This window comes from Plectropomus leopardus, chromosome 2 (genome assembly GCF_008729295.1).
Source record: "Plectropomus leopardus isolate mb chromosome 2, YSFRI_Pleo_2.0, whole genome shotgun sequence".
Lineage (NCBI taxonomy): Eukaryota > Metazoa > Chordata > Actinopteri > Perciformes > Serranidae > Plectropomus > Plectropomus leopardus.
In genome coordinates this window covers 5956899-5970720 of record NC_056464.1, presented here as the reverse complement: position 1 = coordinate 5970720, position 13822 = coordinate 5956899, and the positions used below count along the sequence as shown (strand labels likewise).

The 13822-nt window shown below is 38.1% G+C and overlaps 1 protein-coding gene across 1 annotated transcript in view; it reads right to left on the bottom strand.

The window, feature by feature from the left end:
• The window catches only part of LOC121949457 (microphthalmia-associated transcription factor-like), a 36797-nt gene extending 28041 nt beyond the window's left edge, over nucleotides 1-8756 (bottom strand). Inside the window, exons 1-2 of the mRNA XM_042495152.1 lie at nucleotides 8681-8756; nucleotides 4759-5008 (exon numbers count right to left, since the gene is read on the bottom strand). Of these exons, the coding sequence (XP_042351086.1) occupies nucleotides 4759-5008; nucleotides 8681-8694 (264 nt within the window). The 5' untranslated portion in view covers nucleotides 8695-8756. The remainder of the gene's footprint in view (nucleotides 1-4758; nucleotides 5009-8680) is intronic.
• Nucleotides 8757-13822: the final 5066 nt, after the last annotated feature.

The following is a 13822-nucleotide window of genomic DNA, read 5'->3' as shown; positions in this document are numbered from 1 at the left end:
AGTCACATGGAAAGATGCAGCAAAAAAAAAAAAAAAAAAAATCACATTCAGACAAGAAGCGAACACCGGCCTCCCACATGAAAGTCCAGGTTTTTGTTGGACCTATCCACCTCCCCTCCTGCCTGCCCTGTAGGGACCTTTGGGGTCCTTATATTACATTGTTTCCAGCAGTCTTTGTGTGATGACGTTACCGGCATTTCATTTTGACAGCGACCTGGCATATATCATGCAGAAACGACAGATTCTGTCCAGCCGTGTTCCCAAGTTACACCACCCATCCGCCTATCAAGCGGATGCAACAGGTGGCTTTTGGCACACTGTGAAAGTGGCACTATTTGACATCTTTACAATAAGAATGAGCTGATATAACACTCGGAATAAGAATGGGCTGAAGTAAGCATGCAGCTACATGTAGCAGTGTAGGCTAAACATTAGCCTTTGCACAATAAGTGAAATTTTCTTTCATATAGATTTTTTCAGTCCTTCATTCAGATTAAACTTGTTTTGCACAGAGGCCTCGCAAACCGCTGCATGTTATTGTTCAATTCATTGTAAAAATTTCCTCCATTGCCTCTCCCCACTTAAGTTACCTCTCTTACTGTTGCAGCTGTCTCCCTGTGTCTCTTTCAAACGCTTTCTAAAGGATTTTGACGAATGTGAGCAGGCACAGAAAATTAAAACTGTTTCAAATAAACTTGCAAACATGACTGAGACAACCTAGGGTTGTATTTTTGTTTTTAGACATGCAATAATTTTGACTGTGCGAATGCCTCAACAGTAGCATGCCTGAAGCAGATGACCATATAAAGAACTCCATCACAAGCTGATGTCATTTCATTTCCAAAGTAAACAAACATTTGAAACACAGTGTTCGGAACGGTCTGACGCCTGAGGTTTTGTTGCTCACATGCATTACTTTTATGTGCATTTACCTCATTATTTGAAATTTAAGCCATGTTTAATATGAACATTGGCACTGACATTGTAACATTTTATATGACAGAAACTAAGGAAAAGCACAAAAGTTCCCTTGTAACTATTGTAAATGCTGCCATTGTTGCAAAAGTGCCTATAAAGCAGAAAAGAGTGACATGTTTATGATTTAACATTTTTATTGTGTGTATGTATATTTGCAGCTTTTACCTGTTTATGTCATAATAAAGATTTCTTTCTAACCAATGCTGAAGACACTCCCACTGGTGAAGTCCCTGCAGTCAGATCAGCTCTGATAAAATCAAGAAGAAACCACACAACTCCAGGAGGAACACTTGCAGCACACAGGCAAGAAAATGTTCCTATCCGTGATTCACTGTGGAAGCACAAAAAGGTCCTATTGTGTAAAATAAGTTCTTACTTAACCTCGAGTAGCAGTTAAATGTTAGAGGGCAGTCCTCATTTTGATTAACTACCGTACGTAGAAAGCCCACTTTGTTGGTTTTCTGAATCATCTTTTTATATTTCAGCGAATTAACAACTTCTAGTTTTTATTTATTTTTTTTAATGTATGAATTTCACCAAACAAAATTATATTAAGTATGTGTGGAGTTTTCTTCTTGTTATAAATAGCAGTTGCATTAGCGCTGACATCCTCTAGGGCTTTGATTCTCAACTGGTGGGTCACGGCCCAAAGGTGGGTCATGGACCTGTTTTCAGTGGGTTGTAGGCCTTTACCTAGGCAGAAAAAAAATGTTAAGAAAAAAAAAAACTGTGCTTTTATTTTGAAGGGTCTTTTTTATGCAGCGGAGTGCCGTCTATGCACACTCCTTATCAGTAGGTGGCGATAATGCCCTGTAATACCATAGTCTAAAGTTAAAGCTACATATTTTAGTGTTTTTGTGTTGGCATACTGTGATATTCTGTACTATCTCAGGTTCAAACTGCACCATCTTTTCATTAAATACATTTGAGAAGTTGAACATTTTCCTTGATTTGGGCTGCAGCTTGTCATTAAGGGGTGATGGTGGGTCCCCAAGCCAGACTAGTTGAGAACCACCGCTCTAGGGCTCTACCATCAGAATTATAATCATGAATTCTATTTCTGTTGGCACCACTTTTTATAAAACTTTATTAAATCAATAAATAAATAAAAATAAAAACGTATGTTTAAACCTAGAACTAGCAATTGTTTTTGGCAGCTTTGGGGCAGCAGAAACAAGTAGTGAACAGAACATTGACACATCAAGTCTTAAGTTGAAATGGTAACTTTATAAAGAAGAGTTGAACTGTTGCTTATTCCTGATCTAGCAGTAATGAAGAAACATGATCATTCATTAGGAGTCATATTTGTGTTCACCTTATTAATGTCCAATTTTCACTCTCTTTCTGCTCTGTTTTTGGTCTCCACCAACTCCTGAGGGAAATAACTGGTTCTTTTGCTGCTGAATACTCCACTATGGAGTATTCAGGTGAATACTCCACAATGTCCACAAACTAGTCTCAAACTATCTGTCTGCTCTTGCTGCTAAGCAGCTAGACCACAGTGGCTTTTTTTGGAGCGTTTTTCCCTGAAAAGAACATCGCAAGAGCAGTGAGAGTAAACAATAAAAGTAAAGTTTTGGGGCATACAGATTAACAAAGTGAAACGAGCTCCCCAAGAAGTGTGCTAGACTTCCAAGCCAAGTTAACATAGTGGCCAAACTGTGTAACTACAACTTTGAACTTGTTTCACGTGATCAACTACGTTGTCATATCATTCCCATCTCCAACTTTTAAAATAAATGGTACACAGCATATGATGTCCAGATCCATCAGATGATGCCATTGGGCCCAAGAATACATTGCCACATAGTCTTATATTTGGTCTGTTAATCAATGGATACATTTTGGGAGCATAACTACCCCATGCAATGACTAATTTAACTATTGGGATATGGTTACATGACATAATTGTTTTATCCCAATTTAAGTAAGCAGAGCGCTATCCTATAAGGGGCTATCGAGGTTGGTGAATGTCTCTAGTGTGCTTGTCCTATGGGCTCAATGATGCAGAAGTAACTTAAATGCAGGAAGTCAACCATTTTGGGCTTCATGCCCCACTAAGTAACTTTTATTGAAATGAATGGGGTCCTGCCCCAAACGCTGCATCCACTACGCTGTATACATCCATGACTGAAACTCACTATAAAGGTCTGTAACACTAAGGGGAACTGTTGTTTCACGAAAACATTCTCTGACATTGTAAAAGGTGTTCCTTTTGGTGAACTAACAGTTAATATATTGTTATTTTAACAAATACTGATAATAAATATCACTTTAAATAAATATATTATTCTGTAAAATAAAGCTTAACAGATTTCTGAACTGATAGTTCTCAATAGAAACTAGGAGGCACAAAAATGGTAAAGATGGCAGGTACAATGGTGACTGTGGCTTAATGTTAAAAACATTTTCTTACAATATTTGTTTTGCAGAGGCTGATGTTTGATTCATTTAGATTGTCTTGCACTAGTGTTTCTCTCAAACAAGCTCAAGATTTAAATGAGCATTTCTTGCTGTCTTGAGTGTGAGATAAAACTCTTTGTCTTGATCCTTGAACTAGTTTTTCACTTCATTCTGACTGAGGTCAGAGGTAACCTGGCTAATTAAGGGTCCCCCTCCCCTTTTGGACAACCTCATCTGAGCTTTATGTTTTCACTTTCATGGTCCAGCAGCTCTGCCTGGTACTTCTAAGCTAATTTTGCCTCGCCTGCACAGCTTTAGGGGGGTCTTTGATAATCCACAGACAGGTTAGGTTCAAACTGTCAAGAAGTATTTGCCCAGGAAACTGAGGTCGTTGTCTGGACTATGAAAATAATACAGTATGAGAAAAAGTTCCTCCAAATTCTATGCCCATCAAAACCGGCACATTTATAAATAAATCCAAAACAACGATAAAGTAATTTTCTATTATGCACAAAGACATAAATTCACATGAAAAAAACCACAAGATGCTAAGTAGGAATTAATTTCTCATGCTTAGATAACTGAAAGTTACTCTACTATCAGTGAACAAACTGATACACCAAAGATGAAAACGGTACTTCACAAAAGTCATGACCTTAAAATAATGCTTCTGTCACCCAACTGGAGAAACATCACACTTATCTCGCAGAACATGTTTGACTTGATGATATCACATGCATATCGGTGATAATCGCCAGAAATACTAGAAGTTGTTTTTGTACTTGTCGGCACAGAAAATCTGTAAACCCAATACAAACGTACAGTGTGCGAAAGACAAAGTTTCTCTCAATCGTTTTTGACAAAGTTAAATACTTTGAAATTCCTGAGATGCATCTTATCTGTCTAATACTGATACCTACAAGTTTTATTTCCAGCATTCTCTCTCTTCCAAAAAAAAACAGTTTCTCGTCTTTCTATTCTCACATTCTCAGGGTCCATTTGGTCATACCAGGAATGAAATGAATGAAAATATGTCAGTGTAGTGGAGCAAATAGGATTAAATGTGTTGAATGCCAAATGTCTGGAAACAGGAATTCTGTCAAGAGATAATCCCCCCTGTGGATTTAACACAGTCCACTTTCAGAGAACTGTATTTGTGTCTCAGGAGTTGACACAGACATTGGAATTTCTCAAGCCAAAGTCCATAATCATGTCGAATTTTTGATTTAAAGACATGTAAAATATATAATCCAGTTTGGAATTGGGTGAATTAAGGCTCCAAAAGAGTCTCCACCACCATGTCGCCTACTAAACAGTGTTATCCTTCATATCACGATTGTCGCTCTCAGGGTTATACAAGTGTGTTGGTGAGCTTACCTTCAGAACTTCCATGGACGTTTGGCTCACAGCAGGCCGGTGGCGAGGAGGTGTGACATGGACAGTGGAGTTCTTTTGGGTGCCGTGGTGTAAAAGGTCCCTGGTCCTTCTTTCTTGGTCCTCCTTGTGCTCTTGACCCTGGCAATGGGCAAACGTCGGCTGGTCTCGGAGCCGCACCTGTGACGTCACGGCCAGTAGAGGGTGGGAGCTCTGGAGGCGCTTATAAAGGCCTTGCAGGTCCGGGGTAGCACTAAGGACCCCAGCCCACCCAAGGGTAAAGAGAGAGAAGGGAGGAGTTAATGAGAGCAGCCGAAATAATATGCTGGTGTGTATGAGCAAGGCCAGTGGCATTTTTTAGAGCCATCCTGAATTAGTGAGCAATTTAAGGTATTGTAGTGGAATACAATATGATGATTGAGTGAGAGGGAAGCCGGAGATTCTTTAGCTAAGAATATGTTATTGTTTTTTGAATTAGGGTGAAAGATGTGTAATGTTTCAGGGAGGTTATACAATATGAATGGGGTGCTAAACATTGACACCTTGCTGTCTATTACATTTTAGCACTCTGACCCACCCTGATCAAATATGTTAATAATATAAAAAGTACTGCTGTAAAAATGGAGGCATTCGACTTCATGACTCTTCAAAGGTGCATGGCTTTTTTTTGGCGGTTAGACGCAGCAGGAACAAGCTATAAACACCTCTAAATTTGAAATGGCAAACTTGTAGAAAAAAGTTGCCTACCTCACCATTTCTAGGCCTATAAAGGGAGCTGGTTAAAGTATTGTAGCCAAAGGCCCGTTCTTTCTGACAAAAGTTGCTCAGTGGCATATGAAGCCAAAAAAAGGTCCACTTCGCAGATGTAAAATTATCCAAATCTTCCACATCGTTGGGTCCATTGAGCAAGCACACTAGAAAGTGCTAATTTGAATGGGGATGAAATTATTTAATTGTGCAGCTCTTCTTGACTTTTGTAATGTTATCAGACTGATGGATCAAATTCCAACATTGAGGCAAGTCATTTTGTGGAAGTTTTGACTGAAAAAAAAAATCACAAACAGATGTATCTTTCCCAAAGTAATTCTATGGGGAAAAGTCTCTTTGGGCCCAGTGACATGACACTCGGAAGTTGTATGTTAGCATTCCATTTGCTACATAAGTTGGAGGTTGGAGCTGGGAACAACCTTTACTTTATCGCATTCTAGTACAACAAGTCAAAAAAACAAGATGTTAACCATACCAGTTTTAGCTAGGTTAGACATTTTTAGCAATACCGGTTGACAACATTACTTTGAGTTTTGAGCATACAAACACTGTATCAACATGTCCACAGATAGAAGTTGGACATTGCTTTTCCTATGACTGTATTAAAAAGACACAATAGTTTATGTACAGTGCCTCCATATTGGATTTTGAGGTCAGGGTATTCCAAGTTGGAAATCTGACTTCAGGTGGAATTCAAGTTAAAATTTCCAATTGGGAAATTTTAACTTCCCAGTAAAAATGGAATGCAGCAGTAGTTCCGCGGTTTGGCCATGATGTCAAATTGGCTTCAAAGTTTAACGCACAAATAAATGAAATGTGTCAAAATCTTCCATGGAAAATATCTGGTAGTGTACACTTAGTTTTTGCAGATTTTCTACTAAAAAGAACTGCCTGCTGCTTCTGAAAATGACACTTGTAATTCTTCATGGATTCATCACCGCATGCCACTCATTTCACACACAAATATAGTTATTCTATACATTGTTGCACAGAAAAATATTGATTAGAGCAATCAACTTTGGTTTCCTCCTAAATCACCCCTATTTTATTAGGAAGAAAAGGCAAATCTTTAGCTGAACTGAGGCATTACATTAGTTGTTAATCCTGCTAATTAGCCTACCATCAGTGGCCAAATCTGTTTGGTAAGATTATTAGGTCTAAATTTGGTTTACCCTCCATGCTCTGCCAGTTAAAAGTACAATTTGGAGGTAAGCTGGTGTCATTATGTGCCACCAGACTTCCAGTAACTGGTCTGTTGTGAGGTCCGAGGCAGTACCTATACCCTTTGAAAAATCACCTCACAGCTTTACTCATGTGCAATAATATACTGAGCAAAAATTCAGCGCTGTGCTTTCCACTCCTGTCCACTCTAAGTTCACCCTTTCAAAACAGCAGCATATCTGAGCGGACAGTGCCTGCACATCCCAAACCGAAATGGATCTGGCAGTGCACATGCTGTCAAGATGAAGCATTCCCCGAGAAAATGATCCTTTTGATAAAACCACTTCAAATCCTGTCAGCCTGTGCAGCTCTGTGATAATCGCACTAATTAGGCTAGCATGTCAAATCTAGCCCTGGTCTTTAGTTATCGCTTCAACATCACCAATCGTGATGCTTCAGCACTCGCAGAGAAACTCTTAAATATCTTAATTGTTCACAGAAATCTGCACCTTGTGCCTTCTTTTAAGTCTTGTTCATGACTCCTGCCACTTGAACCACATAATTCCTATACAATCCTAGACTGAGGCAAAAGTGCGATTCATAGTCAGAGTAATCTGAGTAGCGGTTTTCTGGATATTTCTGAAATATTCACAGTCATGCACTTAATATCGATGAATTGCTCCAGTGAGTTATTTTATTTAAATAAATGCGCTAAAGAATATAACACAAGAAAAAGAGACACAAAACAATGAGAGCAAAGTGACAACAGGACAAACTCAAGGGCAAAACAACCAGCTCCCTTCCCCTAACCTGGGGCATGCCAGGACCAGTTCGTTCTCAATCTAAAGTCATCGAAAATCCCCAGCTTTTCAGTGATTTTGGTGTAAGACCTTGGTGCCAAAAGCCACCTGATATGCCGCTGGAGGGCATCAGTGCAGAACTGTCTGCACGATACACCGTTGAAAAGCATCAGGTTGAAAAACTGACGGTAAAGACCGAAGGACTGACTGTCCTCGCCTTGAAAAGAGATTCTTAATCTCAATGATTTAATAAAGGTAAATAAAAAATGTTAAACACAGAGTTTATATTTTAAATTATATTCATTAATAATGTTCACTGAAGGTGAATATGTATGAGGACACTTGATTCAGCACAATGGACACAAAAAAGAGAAGAAAAAAGAGAAATAGCGTGAGTCATGTTTTACGCCTATCGACTGTGGTTACCTTGTTCCTCACGTCTGTATTAGGAAGTATATAAGTCACTGTCGGCACAGAAAATCTATAAGTCACACAAAACTAAATATCTAAAATACCTAAACCAAAAAATTAGAGTATAACTAATTTGCAGACTCATAGCTGCACATACACATAACTCAGCAGGCCACCACTGTTTACTGCTCTTTCTTTCCCCGAACATGCAGAACACTGATTTACTGCATCCACTGACATTTCCTGAACAAACAGCGATGTCCTGACCCCCTAATGGTGTCAATCATGCCACGCCACGTTGAACCGTTGTGCTTAAATGAGTAAATACATTGTGTCTACAACCAAATCAGTTCCACTGACTTGTGTTTGTCAAATTGAGATGACCCAGGCAGCCTCCAAGAAAGGGCCTGCTGATTATGTTAAAAGCACATAAAGCCAGTTCTCTACAGTCAGCACTGAACAGAGGCTGAGGGAAATGAATAGCGTGCATGTGGAGCTCAGACACACATCTGATGTGTTGCCAATTGTTAAGATGTGGGAACATTAGACCTCAAGCATATCACTTATCTAGTTGCGCATCAACACCCATCGCTTAAATACGGAAGAAGGAGAACACAGTAAACATGTTTGACCCTTGATTGGACCCCAAAAAGAGCTGCTGCTTTTGCTACAGCTAATAAGGATACTCATAAATTAACTGCAATGTTAAACCAAAGAGGAATGAGTGCTCATAACATAAAAAACATATGAAAATGACTTTTCAAAGGATAAAAGAAGTGTCTTACCTTTTTATTTTCATGTCAGTCAGTGATTCGAGGGTCCTCGCTTCACTATGGTTGCAGATGAGGAATTAGGTCCTTTTAAAGCACTTTAGGATGTCAGGACTTCCTCGTGTGACACAATAATGTCTCACTTGCAAGTTGACACAATGACAAGTCCCAGATGGCTTGAGTTTTGTGGTCTAATTGGTCATATTGGTTTGGGGAAGGAGGACAAGCAGTTCTGTAGTTTTTCAACAGGAGCAGTTATCTAGCTCACTAGATCTTTGTAGAGAGCATAGAAGCTAAAAGCAGATCCCCCAACTTCTTGTTTATTTTTGAGAGGTTTGATAAGGTCTAAGCACTGTCTGAGTGTCTGCAGGACCATGACTGTCTAACATTCTAGTCCACAAGCAACACCAACAAGTGATTAAAAAAAAACACAACCCACTCCTTTACTGACATTCAAATAAGCTGCCAGATCCAAAAGGACAGAATTGTTTGGGAAATCAACTGAAAACGATGGCTTAATATTTTTGTAAATACTGTGAGATATTTGCTTTTTTGCATAGAGTTTGATAAGATGATCCATGACACTTTCTTATCCATCAAATAGGTGTTGTGTCTAGAACCATGCATCGTCATCCCACCACGTGCTTGTGTTTACATCACTGTAGCACCATCCTAGAAGGTCAAAAGCAGACACAAAAGGATACCTAGAGGGTAATGTGTAGACATGGAAGTCCACAGCAAATCGGCAATATGTGACGACTTGGAATGAGAATGTGTTGGTGTCATGGCCTCTCTAAACAAAGCAGGTGCCAGACACAGTTTGCAGGACATTAAAAGGCCAAGAAACCAGTCAGTGGGCCGTCGGACCAGCTCATCCCCCTAAATCTTCTAACTGAAACTTAAATAACAAAATGACATGCAAGACCTGAACTACTAGCCTCCGACCCAAACTGAAATAATAAATTAACATAATAATAATTCACATAATTTAATCTTGCTGCTCTTTTAGACTTTCCAAATGTTGTCGAACTGAATGAATTAAATCTTGATAGTGAAAAGAGTAAATTCACAGAGGCTTTGACACTAACAAAAATGTATTTACTAATTTATAAACGTCTCTTTCCCAATGTAAGTCTATGGGAAAAAAAGTCCCATGGCAACACAGGACACACCTGGATGGTTTAATTCCACTTTTGGACACTATGTAAAATTTGCTTCAAAGCCTGGTGCACTTCCTGGGGACTTGTTATTAAGGCAAAAAGTAATGCACATGTAAGGGGCTAGGCTGCTTAAGCAACAGGTTTTCTGTGATTTGTTGCCACAGTCTATGATCTACCTCGTGCTCCTCCACAGCTCCAAAGTCTCGTCCAAATATAGTCACCCCTGGCTCCAAAAAAAACCAAGATGGCAATGTCCGAAAGGCCGAACTCAAGACTTCTCAATGGCAGTCCACAAACAAATGGGTGACATCATGGTAGTTAAGTCCATTATTTTAATGGACAGATATGAGCAGTGTCAATCTTCTCATCTATCTCTCATTAAGAGTTTGAGATCAATAAAGTATATCTATCTATCTATCTAAATATGTGTTTCTTTCATCAGCTATGCTATTAAAATATCTATATCCTGGCTGCCTTCTTAATAAACCCTCTGCATGTTAAGGCATTGTTTTGTCCATTTGTGCAAGTACAGCCTTCCATGAAAGCCCATTTCAATTATTGCAATTTAAATCATTAGTACCAAAATTTCATTAAAGCATGCATAAAACAAGCCAAATCTCAACATTTAATCTTTATTCTATACATAACAGAATGTTACTCCAGACAGTTAACATCAGTGTGAAGAAGCCTCAATCTTTCTGGGGTATCTGCACTGAAAATGAAAAGCACAATGAATATAATGAATTGATGTGCTTTTGTGTCTGCTGAGCGTTTTAAGCACAGGCTTGTTTCACGGCAGTGATTCCAACGATACACGAAACAAACTGTGATAATTAGGCCACGCCATGGGGTCAGTGTCCATTTTCATTTGCAAAAGTGATCCTTATCTCATTTCTAGTTTTAGCTTGCTCATGCTTACCGTATGTATACACTGAATAAGATTCGACTCATGTCAATGTCATTTGGGAATTATGGTTTAGTGCCTCAACTTTTTTTTCTTGTAAAAATGTTGTTTTTCTGTACAATATTGTCATCATTAAACTTAGTGAGGATAATATATATATTTTCAGATTTTTTATTTTTTATTTTTCCAATGCACAGCAAAGCAAAGATCCCTGACTCTTTAGATAAAGCCCACTGGTGGAAAAAGGCACTGGAACATATTGATAATATGACTAATGGCTAATCTCAGTTTTCCTTTTGAAGGGTGAATGTAAATGTAGCTCAGCTATTGCAGCCGCTGAAAACAGGAAGCATGGGTTGTGATTCAACCGTTTCCATTCTGAAACTTGGCTCTAAAATTGGGGCATTCTTTTCCAGACTGTTTCATCACCTTCCTCCCAGCTGCGTGAGTTAAGACACTGTTGAATACCTTCATAAAGGATTTCACAATGTAGCAGTATAGTCCTTAACCCATTTTTGGCAGAATATCAACTTGGTCTTTCAACATTTTAATAGGTTTGGAATTCTGCAGAGTAACATAAAACAATTTTTTTTTGTGTTGAAATATGTTTTGGAGGACTCATCCTCATTTGTAATTAATAGCAAAACTCTCACATCCAGTTCAAAAATCACAATTTAACACAACAATGCCTGTCTAAACCCTGTTTCCTACAAAGTACATTTGTATATAACTAAATTTGTGTAAAACATATTGTGTTGACAACATAATTATTACTTGAATGATGTTCAGAGACAATGCTTTTTGAGTTAACAAAGTAATACACTTGGCTATGCTGGATTATCAGTGAATTGTTTGGTGTACATGCCATTTATATTAAGTGCAAGTGTTAATTGGGATTTGCAAAACAATGACTTTGTCCCAATAATAATAATAATAATAAAAACATAATTCCCTCAAATGTAGAGTATTTGCTGTATAAAATTTGTTGTATACATTTTTTTTTTAAAAAATATGGCTGAGTAACGTGTGGCACGAAATGTGTGGAGTTAGAAAATATGTGTTTGCTTCATGCAGGACTCATTGGAAGAGGCTCCCTGTGTCTTTCTGCGCCATAACTGTAAAAATTAATTTTGCTGGTTGATGTGCAAGGATGCAACTAATTACAAGGCCAGTTGTCTGCACACAAAAGGACAATTCAAAGCGACATTGTGTGTTCTCTTCCAAGGATAATGAGTTATTCACAGGATCTAATGCAGTATAGTACAGATAATGCTTCCTTTGCCAAATAATCTATCCCATCAATGTGGGGTCTAAAATACCACCAGCTCTGCTTTGTTACACCTTCTGTGTCTGGTCATTTTTATCTCATTCAACTTCACAGTATAGCTCAAAACAGCTATTGTGAGCCTATATGCATGTATGTTGTGTTATAATTTACAAGTTACATAGATGACCCTTGTCCTTAAAGTAAACTGATAATTAAAATGTGTTCTGAGTTTGTCACATCACAGAAAGATGTGTTATTTAAACACCTGACCAAATCTGAATGGCCAAAAAAATCACCAAGTATGTAACAGAAGGTCTCAAAATCATTAAAAAAAATCCAGTATTCTCTGATCTGAAACTCTGGGGGCGTGTCCGCTGGAATAGCGGGGGCCACACCCAATCACGGGACCATGCTAATGATGCTTCTCATTTTTATACTGCTACATTGTCAGAGGCGGGGTTATGCTGAGTATAGCTCCAGTGTGTCATCAAGCTATGCTTTTAGGTCTTAAATCTTAAAACAGGAAAATGGTGAAAAAATAGTCAACCCTCTCACTACACAATTCAGTACTATATAGTAAAGTGTCTTTGTAACATGTCAACAATCAGTTTCCAGGAAATATAATGTGTTTTTAAACAAATTCTGCATTCACTTTACACAGACTTTAACCAAAAGGCTTTTATCAGCAGAAATCGAAGAGAAAAGAATATAATGATCCAATTTGTTGTGATGTATTTTCTCAACAGTTCCTTTACTGTCTTCTTATCCAGATTAGCTGTAGGGTCCCCTAAGGTTCTATAGTTTGTCCCTTTTTTTTCTTCATTTATACATATATCATTACAACAACAACAAAAAACACATCTCTCTTGATCACTCTAAAACTGTTGACATGTAGATGATCTCTGCAGCTTAGATATTAATGACTGTCTCTAGGTGTCCTAGACCTTTTTTCTGTTGAATGCATTCTGTTATATAATGTGGTCTGAATAGAGCTTGGCGATATATTGAATAATTTGATTAATTAAAATGTTAGTTTTAAAATGTGCCTATTAAATAATATATAAAATTTTAAAAATCTTACTTTTAGTCAAAAATCAATGTAGAAATGTAATGTAGTTGGCACATTGGCTGTCGAAGTAACAACAGTCCTGTAAACTAACCTAATGCAGCATTTTAACCTGATGGTTTATAAAACCCCCTCAGAAACTAGATTGTTCATTTCAAGGGGTTTATCCTAATGAATACACTGGTATACCTGCTGTGATATGAATAATTACAGTAAAGGGGACCTACAACTATTCACATTCTCAGATACTGACATACTAACGCCATGTCACGCCCCTCACACAAGTCACACTTTAGTGTCCGTAGGAGAAAAAACTCTAATTTAAACCCATCTATGGCAACATTAGACATCTTAGACTCATAAAAAAGGGAACCAGAGGACCAACAGGATGGATTTTTGACTCCAGTTAGCCAGTTATCACATTGACAACACAACCTGATGTTGAAAAAGGATATTTACTGTGAGCTAGCAGACTAAAACACAAACAATTACAAAATGTTTCTGCTGAAGAGCTTAATGGCTAAAAAATAGCCATAGCCAATATACCAAGTGTCTTTCAATTCCATGGTCTTTTGACTTGAACAGTTAGTTTACTCATTTCTGTTTCTCTTCCGGTATGCTGAACTGCCAATCAGAGTACTTTCATTCAGCCAGAGCCAGACCTCATACATTCAGTGCCCTCAGCAGGCTTCCTTTTTAAAATGCTGAATTGACTGAAAAACAGCCAACAAAGGCCAAGAATGCAGGACACAACACAAAA